A 19,978-nucleotide genomic window follows, 5' to 3' on the forward strand; every position below is an offset into this window, starting at 1 on the left:
AAAATAAAAAAAAAAAAAAAAAGTCCCACAAAAAATTAAAAAAAAAAAAAAAAAAAAAAAACTCAACCCAAATATAACTACAATCAACACTTAAACACTCCACAACAACAGGAAGAACAACAACAACAACAACAACAATGGGTGCTGCTTATCACATCTTCGGTAAAACCGTTCAACCACATCAATTAGCCATTGCCACATTAGGTTCGGTTGTATTATTAGTCATTCCAAAACCATGGGCCGTTAAACCAACTCACCCTTCAATCAATGCATCATCTCCAGAAGAAGAAAAGTTCGTTAAGGAATGGTTAGCCAAGCACGATAAGACTGAAGAAAAACATTAAGAGAGGGTGAAAGGGTCTAACATGTTATAGAAAAGGAGGAGAGAATTATTTTGGTTTGATAGAGATTTGAAAATTCGTCTTATGGTCAACATCGAAATAAATGAGACAAGATGTTGGAGGAAAGAGATGGAGGCTGTATTGTATATATTTCCACTTTGGATATTCTGTGAAAGAAAAGAAGGAAAAGGAAAGGCTTAAACATATACATTTTAGACTCAAATGAGATTGAAATGAACAAAATGTCAATTATTTGTGATCGGGATCAGACAATGTCTTTTCACGCTTGACTCAACTGTAGAGGCGTTCATCTCTCGTAGCAACGTCTTACTTCCTTTGAACGTGAACTCTCTTTGTGTCTAAGAAAGCAATTGACAAGAGGAGATTCGCAATACTTAGTCTATAACACTCCACCATATCCGGTGTTGGCTGAAACCTCACACTGCATGTTACCTACCGACGGGTTTGTCGTCCTCTTCAAATCCACCTCCATCACTCTGTCTCTTCTTCTTCTTCTTCTTCTTCTTCTTCACTGATTACATTTTGTGGCATCATTTGCATCTCATCGAGAGAGAAAGAAAAAAAAAATGTACGAAACAAAACTCTACATCAACAACAGCACCCCAATCCTTCTTTCACCACTCATCCCCATCATGTCTTCAATCTACAAAGCATTACAATCCAAGTCCTCAAAAGACACTCTGGACAAAACCAAACACATCAACAGACAACGATTACTAGTCATATCCTCACGAGGCATCACCTACAGACACCGTCATCTCATAAGTGATTTATTGACCCTTTTGCCCCATGCTCGAAAAGAACCCAAGTTCGATACCAAGAAGAACCTTTACTTGTTGAATGAAGTTGCCGAGTTATACAACTGCAACAATATCTTTTTCTTTGAGTGTAGAAAACACCAGGATTTATATCTTTGGATCTCCAAACCGCCAAATGGTCCCACTGTCAAATTCCACATTCAGAATTTGCACACTTTGGATGAATTAAACTTCATCGGTAATTGCCTTAAGGGGTCTAGACCGATTTTAAGTTTTGACAAACTGTTTGATACCACTGGTGACCATTTCAAATTGTTGAAGGAAATGTTTATACACACATTTGGAGTGCCTCCAAATGCCAGAAAACTGAAACCTTTTATCGATCACGTCATGACTTTTTCCATCGTCGATGGAAAGATTTGGATAAGGAATTACCAGATTAACGAAACTTTGGAAACGAAGGAGAATGAGGATGGGAATGAAGTCGATGTCGATTCGTTGAATTTGGTTGAAATTGGCCCTAGATTGGTTTTGACCTTGATTACTATCTTGGAGGGTTCATTTGGTGGACCCAAGATTTATGAAAATAAGGAGTACGTGTCGCCTAATTTCGTTAGAGCTCAATTGAAACAACAATCGGCTCAACAAGCTAGAAGTAGGGCTGAAGCTGCTTTGGAGAGGAAGATTAAAAAGAGAAGTCAAGTTTTGGAGAAGGATCCATTGTCCAATGATGCATTGTTTAAAGAGTAGATAGCAAGTCGGTCTATAGTTCATTACAACTTTATTTTCCCATATGTCATACAACATTCTTCTCTATTCATTTATAATTCTTGTGTGTTCTTCAACTATTGTGTCGTGTCATCATCAGGTGGACTCCCAAACTCACCTTCAAAAATCGTAGCTCCACATTTCCTCCTATTTTCGATAAAAACGCACTCATCCATTTCCAAAATAGAACTAGCACTGGGTCTCTCAAAAGGATTAGGTTTCAACATCTTATTCACCAACACATCCAACGCATTGGAGTCCCCAACAAGAAAAGGCGGGGCCCAAGAAGGTATCAAACCATACACGGAATCAACAGTGTTATCATCCTCGAGACCGTGTTGCTCATGTTGGTGTTGCTGCTGCTGCTGCTGCTGCTGCTGCTGTTGTTGTTGTTGTTGTTGTTGTTGGCGATGTTCCAAATTTGACCTAGATCTGAAATGCGAGTTCAACGATAATGAATGAGCAGAGGAACTAAAGTTTGTATTTGACGAACTGCTAGTCTCTGGTTTATGCTGCAAAAACATGGAAATATTATCACTCGACAATTGTCCAGCATCACTCAAATCTCCACTACGTAATTTGCGCCATGGTGTTCCATTATCCGGCAAGATTATATTTGCAGCAATTTCCAAAATGATCAAACCAAGGCTGAAAATATCTGCAAACGGTGTGTATATCTTATCATCAATCAATTCAGGAGCAATATAATTTCGGTCCCCTTCTGAATCAAAATCTTTTTCCAATATGGGTAACTTTGTCGCCAACCCGAAATCACCAATTTTCAAATATCCTTCAAAAGTGATGAAAATGTTTGCCGGTTTCAAATCAAGATGAACATAATCCTTCAGATGGATAAAACGTAACCCATTCGCCAATTCAATAATCATTTTCCATATCCTGTACTCATCAATCTTGTAGTGCTTATTATCCTCTAAAAAATCATACAATGTACCACCCTCACAATACTCCGTCATTATGTAATAATAATTGTTGAAATCCCAAGCTTCAATAAAGTACACCAAATTCTCCTTACCTTGTTGCTCTTCCTTCAAGTTCTCCTCATCATCATCTTTGATACTTGAAAGTGTTCTCAATGCATCGATCTCTCTCATTATCGTTTGTTTGTCCAATTTTCCAGTTACTGGCTTTTTCGTCCTCTTTATGGCAAATTTCTCCTCATTGAAAACACATTCAAAAGCTATACTAAACTCACCTTGTCCAATGTACTTTAGATTCTTCATGCCAAACTTGCTAATCAAGTGTTCATCGATTTTGGAAGGGTATGAGTATGAAAAATGGTGAGGATTGCTGAATTGCAACTGGTCGTTCTCATTCAATGGAGGTAGCTCCACTGGGCCATCCTTCAATACAGAGTCCTTGTCTGCAAAGTCAAATCCCCAATGTATCGGTGTAGATGGAGTGCCATACTTGTAACCCTTTGAACCATAATTCAATTGTAGCTTATCGAGTCGACCGAGTTTTGTTGATGGAGAACGTTTAAGGTGTGTCGTAGGCAGTAAAGCTGCTGCCACCCGCGAAGTTGGCGCTGGCATGTCCACTGGCTCCACCGACGGAGGAACTGATGCTGCCGCTACTCCTGCTGTTGATGTTGTTGATGATGTCGTCGTCACTGCTGTTGTTGTTGCTTGTTGATACAGCGGGGCAAAATGCTTCTTTGTTGGTGTTTCTGGCACCATTACTCCTTCTTCCTCTTCGTCTTCATCCAACTCTATATCTGAAGTAAAGATCACCTCCAAATCTTGGTAATGAGGAGTGATGTTCTTGTTTGACCTCGCTAGAGACGGCTTGAATTTTGAATGTGACAGATGAATATCACTCAAGTTCAATGAGTGCTCACCACTACCACCATTGTCGCGTCCTATTTCGATTGGTTTATTGCGTTCATCTTGCTCGCTTATATGTGATAGGTTACCACTATCATAATCAAACTTTAAATTAAGCGGTTTATTGGTATTGATCATCGTCAATGGGTTTCTCTTCATGGGGGTTTCAGGAGGTGGCTTTGTCGTCGTATGCTGAACCATGTTCTTCTTCATTAATCCATTTGAAGAAAATGCAATTTGCAATGGCTTGACGAATCGAAACAGATCACTGTTTTCTTTGTCATTGAATGTGGTGGTGTTTCTCTTGTTTGTCAACTTGGGACTTCCCTGATACTTGATATTTGAAGCTTGTGAGTGCGAATTGGATGGTTTCCTGTTTTTGGATGGACTTTCTAAAGCGTCATTATCAAAATCAGTGGCACAGGCTCCGTGTTGTAGATTCTTCCTCGATGAGTGCGTGATTGGTGGGGGTGCATTGGGCTTGCGGAGTTTATGAGCTTGACCAAAGAAATGCGTTTTGGAAAGTGGACTTTCTACATTTCGGTTTCGAATTGGAGATATTGTGCTCTCATCAAGTTTGCTGGCATAGCTCTTGAAGTGCTTTATTCCAAGTTGAGATGGCGATTGCAAATTCGATTGTGGTGATGACGATGATAACGTCGATTTTACTTTTGTTGAAGAAGGTGAAGGTGATTGACTAATGAATTTGTGAGGCCGTTTAAACAGATGATTCGTAGAAGGTCGTAGCAGACCATCGGTTTTGCGTGATGTGGATAATGCAGGAGATGACTGATTGTTGACTTTGACATCAATTTCACTCAAACTTATCTTATCAATTTCGTCCGGCGTATTTGCCCTGTCTAAGGTTCGTAGACTAGAATCAATTGATAAGTTGATGTATTTTGAAGACCGCTTGATGGAACTTTGTGAATTCCGTGCACTCGAGTTGGAGGGGTCACATCCTTGGGATGGTCTCCTAAATTGTTGATTTAGTGTTGTAGTTGGGCTTGGCTGTAGGAGGTCATTAGAGTTCTTCTCGGGAGTAATTTTGAGAGCATCCTGTTTGTCATGAACTTCAAATCTGTCCTCAACTTCACTAATAAAGTCATCGTTTTCTCCCTCTTCTTCCTCCTCTTCTTCCTCCTCTTCATCAATATCTGTTTCGTTGCATACTTCGTCATGATCAAGAAACGTATCTATGCTATCATTGAAATAGTCTGTCTTGACGTTGAAAGGTGGTGACTTGTTTATTGTCTTTTTCAAAAATATCTTGTCAGCAGCGGTGGTAGCATTGGTGGAATTGTTGTCATCCAAAATCAAGCTATTGAAGGATCTTGAAAAGTGGTCGTTAGTATAGTAATCCAATTGATGTTGTTGTGGATGTGGTGTTTGCTGAGACTGGGAAATGGATGTTGAGTATCTGTGAAGTCGCTGCGTCGGTGCAGTCATCAGTTGTCGACTTTTGTATGAAGTTGCATGGAGAGTGGATACTGGATCCAAGAAGGTATCATTGTAGTCTGTGCTGTCGTCGTTGTTGTTGTTATTGTTGTTGTTGTTGTTGTTGTTGTTGTTGTTGTTGTTGTTGTTGTTGTTGTTGTTGTTGTTGTTGTTGCTGTTGAGAGCATAAGCATCATCATTAGCAGTTATGTGAGGAGGGTTGTTGCCACCTTTCGTCCTTTGCAACAGAAATTGGTTGTTTTTCATGATGGATGCAATGGCAGGGCAAAATTGAGTGGAGGGAGAAAGGGGTGAAGAAGTGCGTGGGTGGGTGGTGTTACTGATACCTCCCACTGGCTCTCCTCTTGTGATAGTGTAGCTCTGTGTGTACCTCTGTGGTGTTTTCTTTGTCTTTGAAAGTAAGGCTGTTTAAATCTGTATATGATAAAAAATAAGTAAGAAGATGTGTTGTGTATTGTTGTTGTTGTTGTACAGTGTGGTATTGTTTTGTTTACACTTTTTTTTTTTGTTGTTGTTTACAATTTAGCAGAGGGGACTGTAGACTGTGTAGACTATAGACTGTAGATAGAGAAGTATGTTCACTTCGTCTTCATTCAAACGAAGCGTGTTGATAGATACTGAGTAATGGAGCTATCACTCCTTCACTCCGGCTACAACAGCAGATATGGTCAAAGTACCGAATGACATAATCTCCTCCTCTTGTTCAGAAACTTTTACATACAAAAACCAGACAAGGTAAAGACGTGATGCTTGTCCTGAAGTGACAACGTGCGTTATCAGAGTCGAGCCGCTTATATCCTGCCTATTTTCCTATCCTTCCTCTCTGATCACTACTGGCCATTTGTCTGTCATCGAAAGGGGGTAGGGACTCGTCAGTATAGTTGACAATTTTGTATAACAACAGACGCGTCTTTGAGACATTACACAAAAAACACGTCTTTGTCACGTGCTACACTTTCATGCAGTACTAATTTTCTTTCCACGGGCTCGTAGTATGACGCGAAAATGTGACCAGAGAGTGTGTATTGACAGTATTGTTTTGGTAGTTTCAAAACTTGGATCATAAAACATATCACCCATGGATTGTCAATCGTAAGTGTCATTTTCTATAGAGTATGCAACAATTTTTCTTCTCCTCTTTTATTTTGCATCAAAATTGTGGCTAATTTACTCTTCATGTAACCTGTACTGCTATTTATGAATCTTTACAAGGTAGACTCTATAAGATTGAAAAAGAGTTGTTGTCCATTCTGTAAACCCTTCAACGTATCAATATGCGATAACACAGCTCTACAAGGTGTTTCTTGCACATTGAATTATTTTTGCAACGCACCAGTGTAGTAATGATGACTGATTGATCTGATAAAACGAGTAATTGTTTGCACTTCAGGTGCAGGAAAGTAGAGTGTAGACTTCCAAATATAGTAATATATGGGTATTACTTCACTTGCATTAATATATATTTTTTTTCCAGTGCTCTCTTTATTGCAAGAGATACATTATTAATTGCTTAGATTTGATTGGCGGAAACTCAAGCTATCTATTTGATCAAGCGAGAAAACGAAAACAAAAACTGAAAACTTTATTTTCACTTAACAGATTCGTAAGTAATACTGGATTTGGATATAGCTTTAAAGAAGGAGGAGCGACAAAGGACGCACAAGGATTCGAGATTCTCTCTACACTCTTTTTGCATATACCTATCTACAGGTGGTAGTTTGCAATTTAGTAGGCACTTATTGCTCTTGAGCTAGAAGTGCACGTTGTGTGCATGTGTGTATGTGTGTTTGTGTGTGTAATACTATATAATTTGTGTGAGGCGACTATATATAGTAACCGAGAGCCACATCTTTATTTAATTACTAAGAGACTCAAACTGAAATTTTCATACAATAGTCGCAGATTCCTCTCGAAATCACCAACGTATTCGAAAGCATTTCCAAGATAAAAGTGCCTTTTCCTTCTATTCTTTTGCCCAACTACGACAGCAACATCAGGCAAAGTTTGAAATCGAGGATCAAAAGAGTCTTCGTTATTTATTGATTTTTTTTTTTTTTCACCACCCAATAGACAAATCACACCACTCGTCACCTGTACCCACACGAGCACCAACTTGCCCAATACTAGTTACATCAGACCGGAAAACATCACAGCCACCACTTTCGAACTACCGGAACGTTTACCCTACAGCACTCTTTTGCTGATCAAACCTACTTCTGTTCAAAGAGTTTGTATCGAATTTGACTTTAGGAAAATATTAAGGTTTTGAGCTTAAGAAGTTGAAACAACCTTATTGTTCGGAGCCAAAACGTAATCCTATTGACAGAGGTTGCAGAAGTCTATTTCAAGGATTTAACAAAAAAACAATCGGCCGAAACCATTTGGAGGCATCACACACCACTATAATCTCGATTCAAACATTTATCAATTACAAATTACGCCTCCTGAGATCATAAGCAAGATTGCAGCATCCCACATATATGCAAATTTATCTACGCTCCAAACCATTCATGATTCCAATATAAAAATCAAACATACGTATTCACATTTCAAAAATAATGTCCGTACAAGAAAAATCTATAAAAGAAGCATCTACACAGCTACCGATACATTCCAACGACACCAAAATTTCCACACCCACAACAAAGACGTATTTGCTGTCATGCACAAAGCTGGTAACATCAACAACATCCTCAGAAACCTCGTCCCCGCCTGCATTGTCATCACCTAACCTGCATAACCAACTACCGACCCCAGAAGAAGGCCAACAATGCTCGAATTGTGGAACTACCAAAACCCCACTTTGGCGCCGAGCTCCCGATGGAACGTTAATCTGCAACGCTTGCGGACTCTATCTTCGATCCAATCATACACATCGCCCTGTAAACCTCAAACGACCACCAAATACAATCACCATATCAAGAGAAGAGTTGGGGTCGTGTAAAGGTGATGGACGTTGTAATGGTACTGGTGGAGCGGCTGCTTGTCGTGGCTGCCCAGCGTTTAATAATAGAATAGTTGCGAAAAAGCTGTTGTTGACGGAAAAGTCGGCATCGAAAAATGAGAACGAGGCATCAACTAAAATAAAACGCGATATCCCCGCAAGTGGGGAGAGTGGTGATGGGGTCGATCAAACTAAGTTCAAGATTAAAGCAGAGGCTGAAGATAAAGAAAGTAGTAATGGCGGTAGCCAACAACAGTCAGGAGGTGTCGCATCCTCCACAACTGGCGCAGATGAGAATTCATTGGCCATTGCGTGTTTTAACTGTGATACTACAATAACACCATTATGGAGACGAGACGATGTTGGAAATACAATTTGCAACGCATGTGGGTTATTTTATAGATTACACGGATCACATCGACCAATAAAGATGAAACGGTCAACCATTAAACGAAGGAAGAGAAACGTGTCTGATCATAAATCGAAAGATGATACAAAAGAGGGTAAACTGTCTGCAACCTCACCAGGGTCAAATACTACGTCACCAAGACCAGGTTCTTCTACACCGAAGCCAATTTCAAACCAATCAACACAATCTCAAAAACAGCAACATCAACAACAGATTCATCAACCGCACAACACATTGTCACAACCACTGACCACTCTGCAGCAGTCGCACCTTGTATCAGCACCCACTGTTTTGCCACCACTTGTTAATAGATCAAGTCCTCCATCGTACAATAGGATCCCGCCATTTTCATATTCAATTCCATTTCAGAGAGCTCCTCAATTCGGACAGGCCAGACAAAGTTCAAGTCCGACTCCACCATCACTCCACCAACAGCAACAGCAGCAGCAACAGACTCCACCAGTCGCGACAACGACAAGTCTGCACGTACATGTGATGTCGCGTTCATTGTATCCTAGATACAGCGGGAATGGCCGATTGCCCAATGGGCCCGGCCCACTTCCTGGTCCACCGCCGCCAATGCCGTTTCTTCATGTTCATCCACCCCATCAAATGCAACCAATTCCAAGTCAAGTACACCAGCAGCACCAGCAGCAGCAGCAGCAGCAGCAAGGACAACTACAACTGCATTCACCGGAGTCTAAATACGAGCATCACCAATCTCAGCTAAAATTTGAACAAGTAGCACCGCCCACACTACCACCAATAAACAGCGCACCATCTACTACTAGTACTTCCACTGGTGGGTGTTGCACAAACTGTGGATCGTCAAAGAAAACCCCAACGCCCATGGCCATTGATTTCACTGCAACTTATAGAAAAGAAACTAGTGCTCCGCCTTCAGTTGCTACAGTCGCAACCAGTCCACACAACGACAGTGAAGGAGGAGAGGCGCGAGACTCGGGTGCTAGGGGTACTGCTACTTTTCCATCATCACCACTGAAGAACGGGGGAACTACAGAAAGGACTGGCCAACAAAAGAGAGCATTGACAATTGGTGGTCTTTTGAATGGATGAGAGAGTAGAAAACACATGGAAAAGTAGACGAGATACCTCCTTTGAGTTTTCTATTGTATATACAGTCCAATACGTACCCATACTTATTTATTTATTGAGAAATCGGTTACCTTTCTGTTGGAAGTGTCTTTAACTTGAAAGATCAATGTCGTGAATCTATTCTCAATTCCGTAGCTTACACGACACTGCGAAATAAAAGAAAAAAAAAATTGTCCGATGAGCTTCACTCAATTTCATCTCTTTGCACAAAAAAGAACCAAAAGGAATCCTCATCGACAGTATTACATCCATTCAACATCCTTTTCAGTTTTTCCACAATGGGACCAGACAAGAAGAGAAAACAAGAAGAAGTAGAAGGAGGAGCGGGGCACGAGCACGGTGAGATGCTGGAGAGGAAAAGATTGAAGATGGAGAGGAAACAGGCCAAGAAGTTAGCCAAGAAGGAAAAGAAGTTGGCTAGGAAGGAAGAAAAAGAAAAGAAGGCGCAAGAGTTGAGTGAGAAGAAGAAGAAGGAGAAGAATAAGGACAAGTATAATAATAAAAAGAAGAAGGGTAGCAGTAGCAGCGCCAACAGTAGCAGCAGCAGTAAGAACATGAAAGAGGATTTTCCCGCAGCTGTTACAAAGGATGAGGTTTCTGCGCCATCATCCAGCAGCATTAGCTCTTCCGGCTACACACAATCATTCAAATTGACAAACACTCCACAGCAAGCAATTGATGAGTTTTTATCAGCCAATGAAGTCACAATTGAGGACCCACAGCATCTCAACTATAAACCAATTCTTTCATTTGATCAAATTGAATTGGACGCATCCATTGCTTCGAAATTGCAAAAATTTGCCAAGCCTACCCCTATTCAATCGATATCATGGCCATTCCTTCTTGATGGTAAAGATGTGATTGGTGTTGCTGAAACTGGATCAGGAAAGACATTTGCATTTGGTGTGCCTGCCATTAACAACATCATCACTAATGGCTCTACTGACCTGCTTAGTGTCTTGTGTATTTCCCCCACTCGTGAATTGGCATTACAGATTTATGACAATTTGCAAGAATTGACTATTGACACTCCGATTTCATGTGTTGCCATATACGGGGGTGTTTCCAAAGATGACCAGGTGCGTAAAATTAGACTGGGTGCCAATGTGATTGTAGCTACACCTGGTCGATTGGTTGATTTGATCAATGATGGAGCAGTGGATTTGAGTCTGATCAATTACTTGGTCTTGGATGAAGCTGATCGTATGTTGGAAAAGGGGTTTGAGGAAGATATCAAGCATATCATTGGATCCACTAATGCTCGAGACAGACAGACGTTGATGTTTACGGCCACGTGGCCCAAGGAAGTTCGTGAATTGGCCAACAATTTCATGCGCAGTCCTATCAAGTTGACAATTGGAGACCGTGATGAGTTGAGTGCTAATAAGCGAATCACCCAAGTTGTTGAGGTTTTGGATGACAAGTTTCAAAAGGAACTGAAACTCATATCATTGTTGAACAAGTACCAACATGGACCACAGGGTCAAGGCAACAATAAGATTTTGGTGTTTGCATTGTATAAGAAGGAAGCATCAAGAATTGAGTCGTTGTTGCGTCGTAATAAGTTCAAAGTGGCGGCCATTCACGGTGATTTGTCACAACAACAACGTACGCAAGCTCTCAATTCATTCAAACTGGGCGAGTGCAACTTGTTGTTAGCTACCGATGTTGCTGCTAGAGGATTGGATATCCCCAATGTCAAGTATGTCATCAATTTGACATTCCCATTGACGATTGAGGATTATGTTCACAGAATAGGAAGGACCGGGAGAGCAGGACAAACTGGTGTTGCACATACCTTGTTTACTGAGGATGAAAAACATCTTAGTGGAGCGTTGTGTAATATATTGAGGGGTGCTAATCAGCCTGTACCGGAACAATTGTTGAAGTTTGGTGGACATACTAAAAAGAAGGCCCATTCGGTGTATGGTGCGTTTTACAAGGATGTTGATATGACCAAGACAGCAAAGAAGATTAAATTCGATTAGAGAGAAGGAGGATGACCGGTGGTGGTGTTGTACATATGTATATTCATAGATAAGTTTACAGTGTTGTGGTTGCAAAAAATACATGGAAAAAGTAGGAAAAGGTGTCTTGATGATGAGTCAACGTAGACACGTGTTAACTAAAGAAAATAAGAGAGATTGATTGTCACTGGAATGTGTACACTGTTTGCAGTTTCAAACAAGCTTCTGTCTTTTGCATTACGTGTTCAAAACTTAACATGGGCGACGAGGCGGCTATCTGTTTCCGTGCCGCACTGGGTGTTAAAATGCGTTAGAAACTGGGACAATGACAAATTGGGGAGATTCAAAACATTTCGGCCGATAGAAAGACTTACACTGAAACTGGGCAACGGAAGAAAAGAAATTCAAATCTACGGAATTACGTAATCAGTTGCCATCATCATCATCATCAGTCGATAAAAAATAATTTAGTATGTGATTTTATATGTAGGATGAGATAAATAATTAAACTGCTGTCAAATTTACAACATACGCATATGGTGCATCCATCCTTTGCTTTGGTATTACGTGTTCATAAACAAACTTTCGACAATTGATCTATGCATATATATATGTTACTTTACTTACTCTATTACTTGTACAGATAGAGAAATAATACTTTCTAAAAGAAAAAAAGAAGAATCCATACTGAAACGATCTCAACTAAACAGACAGACAGACAGACAGACAGACAAAAAAAAAAAGTAACAGAAGAATAAAAAGAAATTTCCATTCAATTCTAATCGAAATATCGAAATTTCAACCAATCAGCCAAACTAAACTAACTCAACAAACTCAAAGCAAAAGATACACCAAACGTCACAACCAGATCCAAACATACCTACAGCACCCACTTCGCTATCTGCTTTACTCAACAACAACAACAACAACAACAACAACAAATCATTACTAAAGATCAAGTTCTATTTTATTTTTTCTTTCATAGATCCGTTCCTTATTCCATTGAGTTTATCTTCACCATGCATCTACATCATTGGTTTATCCTACTAGTCAGCCTCGTAACAACCACAATATCAGCATCAGCTTCCAAATCTGCCTCACACCTGAACCCACATATACTTCCCAAAGCTCAATTTCATGCATTTGACTCACCTGAATTTTGTTCCCAAATCATTACATCCTCATGTAACACGACTTTTGCCTACCTTGACGAACTCAACAACCAAATCAGATCACTGGTCACTGAACTAGTCAAGACCCCTTATTTCAGGTATTTCAAAGTTGATTTGGACAAGCAGTGTAAATTTTGGAATGCTCAGCATTTTTGCGCAACTGAAAATTGTGCTGTTGAAGTGATTGATGACTTCAACTGGAGTCGAGTGACTAATGAAAATTTGAAACCTTCAAAATTGGGCAAAATCAAGCTAGCCCAAGCATCTGCAGGAGGTGAACAGGAAACCGATTCGAGCTCTATCGACAACACAATCGAAACTGAACCCATCGAGCAATGCGAGGATTTGGACTACTCGTATTTCGACGATGAACACGAACACAACTGCGTTTATGTCAATTTATTACAAAATCCAGAACGATTCACTGGTTATGGAGGAAATCAAAGTTTCGATGTTTGGAAAGCCATTTATCTGGAAAACTGTTTCCCCAACACGAATCCAATGTCGATGAAACCAAATGAACCAAAGGAGAAATGTGTTGAAAAGAACTTGTTCTATCGTTTAGTGAGTGGGATGCATGCATCCATTGCTGTTCATTTATCCAATGAGTACTTGGATTCCGAAACTGGTCAGTTCTACCCCAATTTACAAGTATTTATGCAAAGAGTTGGGCTTTTCAATGACAGATTGGCTAACATTTACTTCAACTATGCACTTGTTGCTCAATCCTTGGTGAAATTGGAACTGATTTTGCCATTGAGACAATTTATCCAACTGGGATACGACGACATCACACCAACTCAAAAACAGCACTTGTTGGAAAATAATGACTTGTTTGAAAATACTGAGGTGTATGACGAATTGTTGTTGCAGGATATTATACCTGCTTTGGGGTCAAACACATTGTTCAACACGTCCACTTTGTTTGATCCTTCTAAAGACCCCAATTTGAAGAATGAGTTTAGAAGTAGGTTCAAAAACATTTCTGCAATTATGGATTGTGTTGGATGTGATAGGTGTAGAATGTGGGGCAAGATACAAACAATTGGGTATGGAACAGCTATGAAGATCTTGTTTGAAGACCACGATGATGTGGCGAATGTCAACAACATAAATGGCAAACCAAGTTTGAAATTCAGAAGAATTGAAATTGTTGCATTGATCAACACTTTTGATCGGTTATCGAAATCCATTGCCGTAATCAACAATTTCAAGCAAATGTATATCCAACATTTACAGGATGTTGCTGAAGGTAAAGCACAACCGGGTCAATTCAATTCTAATCAGGAGGGTTCATTAGGACAAGGATTCCATTTCCCATTCGTCAATCAACTTCCAAAACAAGTACAACAGAAATCAAGTCAAAGTGAAAGTCAGAACCAACAGCAACAACAACAACAAACAGCAGCAGCAACAGCATCTTCATTGCATCACAAGTCGTCCTCTTCCCAACAAGACCAAAGGAAATCGATATTTGAAACTTACCAAATCCCAACCAAGAACCGTACACTCAATCAAGAATTGAAGTTGGCATTTTTGGAGGTTTGGGAAGCTTTGAAGTTCGTCTTAGGAAGCTACAAACAGTTCCCCTTGATTGTTGGTAGGATATCGTTGAGTGCTTTGAATGATTGGTGGAATGACTTAATTGGAAAACCATCGTCATCGCATTACGAAGAGTATAGAAGTCCTTTGAATGTTGGGAATTAGTATAATCGTGGAGAAAGAGCAATAGACATGGCAGCTAGAGTATTTGAGCTCGATCTGGGCGGAGCTTCTCAAGGACAATTTTGTATGCATATAACCAACTTGTGTTTTAATGTAATTTGCAAATGTATCAGCTCGTAATTGTGTCGTAGAGGGTAATGGAGGTGGAAGGAAGGAATTTGCTATGTCATGGGAGTGCCAGTGACGTCAAGGTCCCAGAGGTCGCAGACTTCCTTCTTTGACTACATCTATCTATCTATCTATCTATTTAGAGTTCTGTTGAATCAATTTGCTGTTCTTTACCAGGTCAGGTGACACACAGTTTTGTATATCATTGGACCCTAACTTTGAGTTTAGTTTGGTATGCTTAACCCGTTTGGCGCTAACTTATAAGACACAATCGCAATCACCCACCTAATGTTGTGCTAATGTATTCAAAAATTATACGCCATCCACCTATATAAAACACTTTGCATCACCGTATTCAACCAAGACATTCCCACCAACAACATAAGCATCGTATCGTTTTTCACCTAAACCCCACTGTCCCCTCACTTTGGCATACCCCTTAATCGCAGCATACAATTCAAATATAAAATCGCCCTCCCCCCCCTCTTCGTCATTTTATCAATATGAATACATGCATATATGGTATTTCACCATATACATGATGGTTATAATGCACATATCACTCAATACTCGTACATTGGGTTCATTAATTACATTTGCATTCAATAGGAATAAGGAGCAGTTACGACAAGATCAACAAGATCAACAAATGCAAGAGAAGGAGCAAGAACAAGGGACTATCATGCATCAATATCATCATTTAGAAGGTTCCTTTCGAAAAGTGTCAACTTTGTTGAATAAGTTTCAATCCAGCTTTATCCAAGAGGAATTAATCAGTCCTTCCAACAATGAAGAAACTCATGACCATTCTTCTATATCCACTATTGATACTTCCCAATCCATGTCGTCACTTCAAATAATTTCAATATCATCAATCACAAAATTAAGACCACAGCATCTCCTGAACTCCAACTTTGTCTACAAATTGCGACAAGATAAAGGAGTAATCATCCACACATCAAAGCTAAACCTACCCCAAACACACCCATCACCATCATTGCACCAACACCTGAATGAAAAACGCGACATAAGTAACAATTGGCTCCTCGTCCAATCCCCCTACCCACCGCAAACCAACCAAGTCCACTTCCCCATCTCTAAATGCCTCAACCAACAATTCGGCGACGGCGGCAGCATCGACGTGCAGTCAACAATCTACGCCTCCTTCATCCACACCTTGGACTTGACATTGGGGTTGAATATCTTGTTTGCCAGTGAATCATTTACGGTGCGGCTTGAATTGACCAAGGCGATTACGTGGCGGAACTTGTACACTTGCACCGTGCCTGATGGAATGATTGGTCAGGTGTGGGCTAGATCCGATGTGGTTGAGTTTGAAAGTGTGAGGTTGAGCTTTGTGGAGTTTGAGAGGGGTGAAAGTGGAGAGGACGAGGAAGATGGAATGGAGAAAGTATTTGAAGAAGAAGAAGAAGAAGCGGATGAAGGATACGACGGATATGACGGTGGCGATGATGATTTCGAAGGGGAGATTTTGCGTAAGAGGTCCAAGTTGAGATTGGGATTGAGGCATAAGAGTAGAGGTAACAAGAGGAAAAGTAAAACAAAAGGCAAGTTAAACAACAAGCAACATAGGATCAAGTTGAGGTTATGGCGAAAATTGCAAAAAGTCAAAATGTTCAATGGTGGCGGTGGCGGCGGCAGAAATGGGTTACAACAACGACCTATAATTTCATGTGTTACCGATGTACGGTTATTGGATTGTTCAGGCAAGAGAACTAGAGATTTGCAGAATTTAGAAGTAATTTGAGAGTTTTTATTTTTTTTTAGAGATGGAGGAAGTAGTTTATAGTTTTTTTCAAAAGTTATTAATAAGTTAAACTACACCAGTATTCTAATTATGTATTCATTTACTCTTCAAGAAATCATCAACGTTGAAATCCTCGTCATATTCGGGGTATCCTGCCAATTGTGGGGTTGATATTTGTGGTAATTGTGATTGTGATTGTGATTGTGATTGTGGTTGTTGTGGCTGTTGTGGTTGTGGTTGCGGTAGAGGTTGCTGCTGCTGCTGCTGTTGTTGTTGTTGTTGTTGCGAAAGTTTCTCAATCCAGTCTTGTACTTGGTCAATCGACTGATCCGAGCTCCGTATTTGACTCTCAAGTTGGTCAATGTCTGGTCCATTGTACGGAATACCACTGCCATTGTCAATCTCTCCTCCTCCATTCATGAAATCATTAGGTAATACACGATGATGACTTGATTTACGCCTCTTGACCGACTCAATTGACGGCGAAGAGTAGGACTTGGTTGTATTAGGGCGGTTCGTAAGCAACAACCGCGGCCTTCTGACAAACTGCTCTGCTGTTGTATCCTGTGACCCGCGGTTGTCTGAGGACACAGATGATGGTGATTGGTAAGTGGGGTTCTGTCCATCCTCTTGTTGACGACGACGACGATATGGGACATCAGAAAATTGCACATTTTCGCCTGCTGGAGTTTGCGCTTGGATTGTGGAGTCGTTGTATATAGCAGCAAGGAACTTGAGAATCTTGTTTATAGTTCGACCTTGTTGTTGCGTTCTTTCCCGGTTGATATAGTTTGCATTGTACATGTTTTCATTATCTTGGCGAATACGCAATATCTCTTCGTTCAATCTTGCTTGGTTCTTTTTGATTTGGCTCAATTCTGACAAAATCAAACTCAAGTCTCCGTTTGCCATATTGTGCGTGTCTGTCAACTGTTGTGATGCTTCTTCCAGGGGCACAGACTTGTTTCTAACAATATTATCTAGCAAATCTTCTCTTCCTCGTATGAAATTTGGGTTTTCAAATTGCCAAACTTCATCGCCTCCGCTCTTGTCACCATTTGGGTATAATGTTCCATTAGTTATATCCTGAACCTTGTGGAAACCATACATATTCAACTGCCTGACAAAACTGGACATATTCTGATGCTTAAAGTAAGCAGGTAGAATCTTGTGCACGAAATCTTCACGTTTAAATACCTGGAAAGTCTTTCCATCATCGTTCCATCGAATATATTCGTCATTGGATTTGTCATTCACCATAGACCAAATCTTCATCACGAACGCAGGTCTTGTCTTTGCTCCGCCACTCTCCTTTCTCTTCTTTGCAGGTGGCTGAGGTTGAGGTTGTGATTGTGGATGTGGTTGAGGTTGCGGTTGCGGTTGTGGATGTGGTTGTGGTTGCGTTTTCAAATCTGAAAATAACGGATCTCCCAAGTCAAACTTAAACGGACTGGTTACAGGCAAAGTCAAAGGTTTGAGTTCAGGAAATGTCATGTCTTCAAAGTCAACATGGTTCTTGTTGAATAGTTGCAAGTCATGACCCGTTTGTTCGGCATCTTGAGCAATCTTGTCCTCAGAGGGCTCTTCAGTCACATACAAGGGACTTGGAGCTGTTGATGGTGGGAACCTACGCTGTGGCGACGGTTGGAATAGGTCAAGCTGGTGGTCAAATTGTGATTGCATTTGCAAGTTTCGTGGCAGCTGCTGTTGTTTCGGTGCTTGTGTTGGTGAGTTTTTCAACTCTTCAATCTTGGCTGGTGTGTCATCAAAGTCGTACAACAGCTGATGGCTCAACAACGGAGTGAGACTTTGTGGAATATCTGCGTATTGTGGCAGTTGTGGCTGCTGTTGATCCTGTGGAAATAACGGATGGTTGGCCATACTGTTAATGTTCATCATGATGGAGTGTCTAGATCGGTAACTAATTTTTTTTTTTTTTGGTTGTCTGCGCAAAGTGCGTGGTGACTCTGTGAATGTGTGTGTGTGTGTGTGTCGTGTAAGGCGGATAAGTGACACCGGTAACTAGCAAATATTGGGACAGAAATTGAGACAGTTGATTAAATGAGATTCAGCGCAAAGTAGACTTTGTCCTTGACTGAAAAAAAAAGTAGTTACAACTTGATCGTATGGATTGTTTGATAAAGTAAGAATTTGATTGACTGTTTTGGAGCAGAAAAAGATGGGGGTATTTATAGACTTTCGGTTGGAGACTGTTTCCTATACTTTATTGATATATAGTTTCATACAATTATAGTTTAACCTTTCCCATTCCCCCCCTCTCACCTTTGGTTGTGAAGTTAAAGTTTGTGTTATCCATAAGTTCCTTAAGCTGTGAAAGGGAACAATAGAACAAACACAAACTACAATACGCCAGAGCAATTTGAAAGTTGTTGTTTAACAATATGTAGAAAAGGACAGTGAAGTTATATGCACAACTAAATTGGGCGGTTATCCAAACTATACACAAGTATCGACTTGTACTTTGTGTATTCTTGCTAAAGCCATGCATATACGTATATAGACATACACACATATAATTGTACGCATATATGTATAGAATGTTATGTGCAAATTCTTAAACGGTTAAATTGCAAGAGAGAGAAGGAAACAAAAAAGAAAAGAAAAAAAAAAACGCAATCATTCCGAATTGTGCTTCTTCCATTTTTATCTCTCGGGAATCTGGACATTTTTTTTATCGCAAGTATATACAAGGGAAATGAACACCTTCAATCCGGGAAAGAAATGGCTAAACTGAATTGAAAGTTAGAGATCATCTGTACGTGAATAAAATGGCTATCCCGGGTTCACAAAACCATGAACCCCTGACGCAGATACTTTTGCCATGTATCAACTAAGCAAAACTTTGAAAGTCTTCAATTGAACGGATATCAACGCATCGACTATCAGGAGCAATCACTGGCAACTCTTACTCTCTGACACCCCAGACAATCTACAGAGATATCCCTTCTTCCATTATTGTTTTCCATCTCGCGAGAGAGTAAACATTAACCCTCAGTGCTTTTATAATATCGCGTGCGCTTGTAACAAGACTCTCCGTCAACTGTACTTTATGCGCCTTTGATAGATCCCCCCCATAAGGGGAGTGTCCAATCTGTGAAAGTCACCCCATTGTTATACCTTTCTGAAAGACATGGCTCGTAACCATGGAATACACTAAAATTGCTCTTTTCCCTATCTACAAGGGGACCATAACGAGACCTTGACTTTGCTGTAACTCTCCAGTCGAGTTGAGCACCAGAAGTAGACAGAAGTCCGAGAACTTCTTCACAACAAGAAACTTGCAGTTTTTAGTTAAAGAAAAATTGTTGCATAATCTTTGTGATCCCCGCCTCGCAGCAATTCAAACTGTGGAGTATTTGATCAGACACAAATTCAAACTTTCGCAAGCAATGGGGACATATATACTCCGACTCTTAACTGCTGTTCGTATGAGACCGAAATAGCCATTTGCAGTTCTAAATTTACAGAAACAAAATTTAGAGGGGGGGGGGGGGGGAAAAAAAAAAAAAAAAAAAAAAAGTATTTTCCAATGATGATGAAAATTATACGCGTCAGAAT

The 19,978-nt window shown here is 40.2% G+C and overlaps 8 protein-coding genes across 8 annotated transcripts; 6 read left to right on the top strand and 2 right to left on the bottom strand. All coding sequences in view use genetic code 12, as the record gives it.

Moving 5' to 3' along the window:
* Nucleotides 1-137: 137 nt before the first annotated feature.
* On the top strand, nucleotides 138-344 carry ATP19 (F1F0 ATP synthase subunit k; the record flags this gene model as incomplete). The annotated part of the gene is made up of 1 exon (XM_051750318.1): nucleotides 138-344. The coding sequence occupies one exon, from the start codon at nucleotides 138-140 to the stop codon at nucleotides 342-344; it is 207 nt and encodes a 68-aa protein (XP_051610380.1).
* A 650-nt stretch (nucleotides 345-994) lies between these two features.
* CSI2 (Csi2p) lies at nucleotides 995-1,870 on the top strand (the record flags this gene model as incomplete). The annotated part of the gene is made up of 1 exon (XM_051750319.1): nucleotides 995-1,870. One exon carries the CDS (start codon nucleotides 995-997, stop codon nucleotides 1,868-1,870), a length of 876 nt encoding a protein of 291 aa, XP_051610381.1.
* Nucleotides 1,871-1,965: 95 nt separating this feature from the next.
* SWE1 (tyrosine protein kinase) lies at nucleotides 1,966-5,436 on the bottom strand (the record flags this gene model as incomplete). Its single annotated transcript, XM_051750320.1, has 1 exon — nucleotides 1,966-5,436. The coding sequence occupies one exon, from the start codon at nucleotides 5,434-5,436 to the stop codon at nucleotides 1,966-1,968; it is 3,471 nt and encodes a 1,156-aa protein (XP_051610382.1).
* A 2,312-nt stretch (nucleotides 5,437-7,748) lies between these two features.
* On the top strand, nucleotides 7,749-9,620 carry SFU1 (Sfu1p; the record flags this gene model as incomplete). Its single annotated transcript, XM_051750321.1, has 1 exon — nucleotides 7,749-9,620. The coding sequence occupies one exon, from the start codon at nucleotides 7,749-7,751 to the stop codon at nucleotides 9,618-9,620; it is 1,872 nt and encodes a 623-aa protein (XP_051610383.1).
* A 317-nt stretch (nucleotides 9,621-9,937) lies between these two features.
* On the top strand, nucleotides 9,938-11,647 carry DBP3 (RNA-dependent ATPase; the record flags this gene model as incomplete). The annotated part of the gene is made up of 1 exon (XM_051750322.1): nucleotides 9,938-11,647. The coding sequence occupies one exon, from the start codon at nucleotides 9,938-9,940 to the stop codon at nucleotides 11,645-11,647; it is 1,710 nt and encodes a 569-aa protein (XP_051610384.1).
* A 998-nt stretch (nucleotides 11,648-12,645) lies between these two features.
* Nucleotides 12,646-14,505, top strand: ERO1 (ER oxidoreductin; the record flags this gene model as incomplete). Its single annotated transcript, XM_051750323.1, has 1 exon — nucleotides 12,646-14,505. One exon carries the CDS (start codon nucleotides 12,646-12,648, stop codon nucleotides 14,503-14,505), a length of 1,860 nt encoding a protein of 619 aa, XP_051610385.1.
* Nucleotides 14,506-15,181: 676 nt separating this feature from the next.
* On the top strand, nucleotides 15,182-16,399 carry KGF57_001148 (uncharacterized protein; the record flags this gene model as incomplete). Its single annotated transcript, XM_051750324.1, has 1 exon — nucleotides 15,182-16,399. One exon carries the CDS (start codon nucleotides 15,182-15,184, stop codon nucleotides 16,397-16,399), a length of 1,218 nt encoding a protein of 405 aa, XP_051610386.1.
* A 96-nt stretch (nucleotides 16,400-16,495) lies between these two features.
* CTA8 (stress-responsive transcription factor) lies at nucleotides 16,496-18,280 on the bottom strand (the record flags this gene model as incomplete). The annotated part of the gene is made up of 1 exon (XM_051750325.1): nucleotides 16,496-18,280. The coding sequence occupies one exon, from the start codon at nucleotides 18,278-18,280 to the stop codon at nucleotides 16,496-16,498; it is 1,785 nt and encodes a 594-aa protein (XP_051610387.1).
* Nucleotides 18,281-19,978: the final 1,698 nt, after the last annotated feature.

This window comes from Candida theae, assembly GCF_024610275.1.
Source record: "Candida theae strain CBS 12239 chromosome Unknown scaffold32, whole genome shotgun sequence".
In the NCBI taxonomy this organism is placed as follows: Eukaryota; Fungi; Ascomycota; class Pichiomycetes; order Serinales; family Debaryomycetaceae; genus Lodderomyces; species Lodderomyces theae.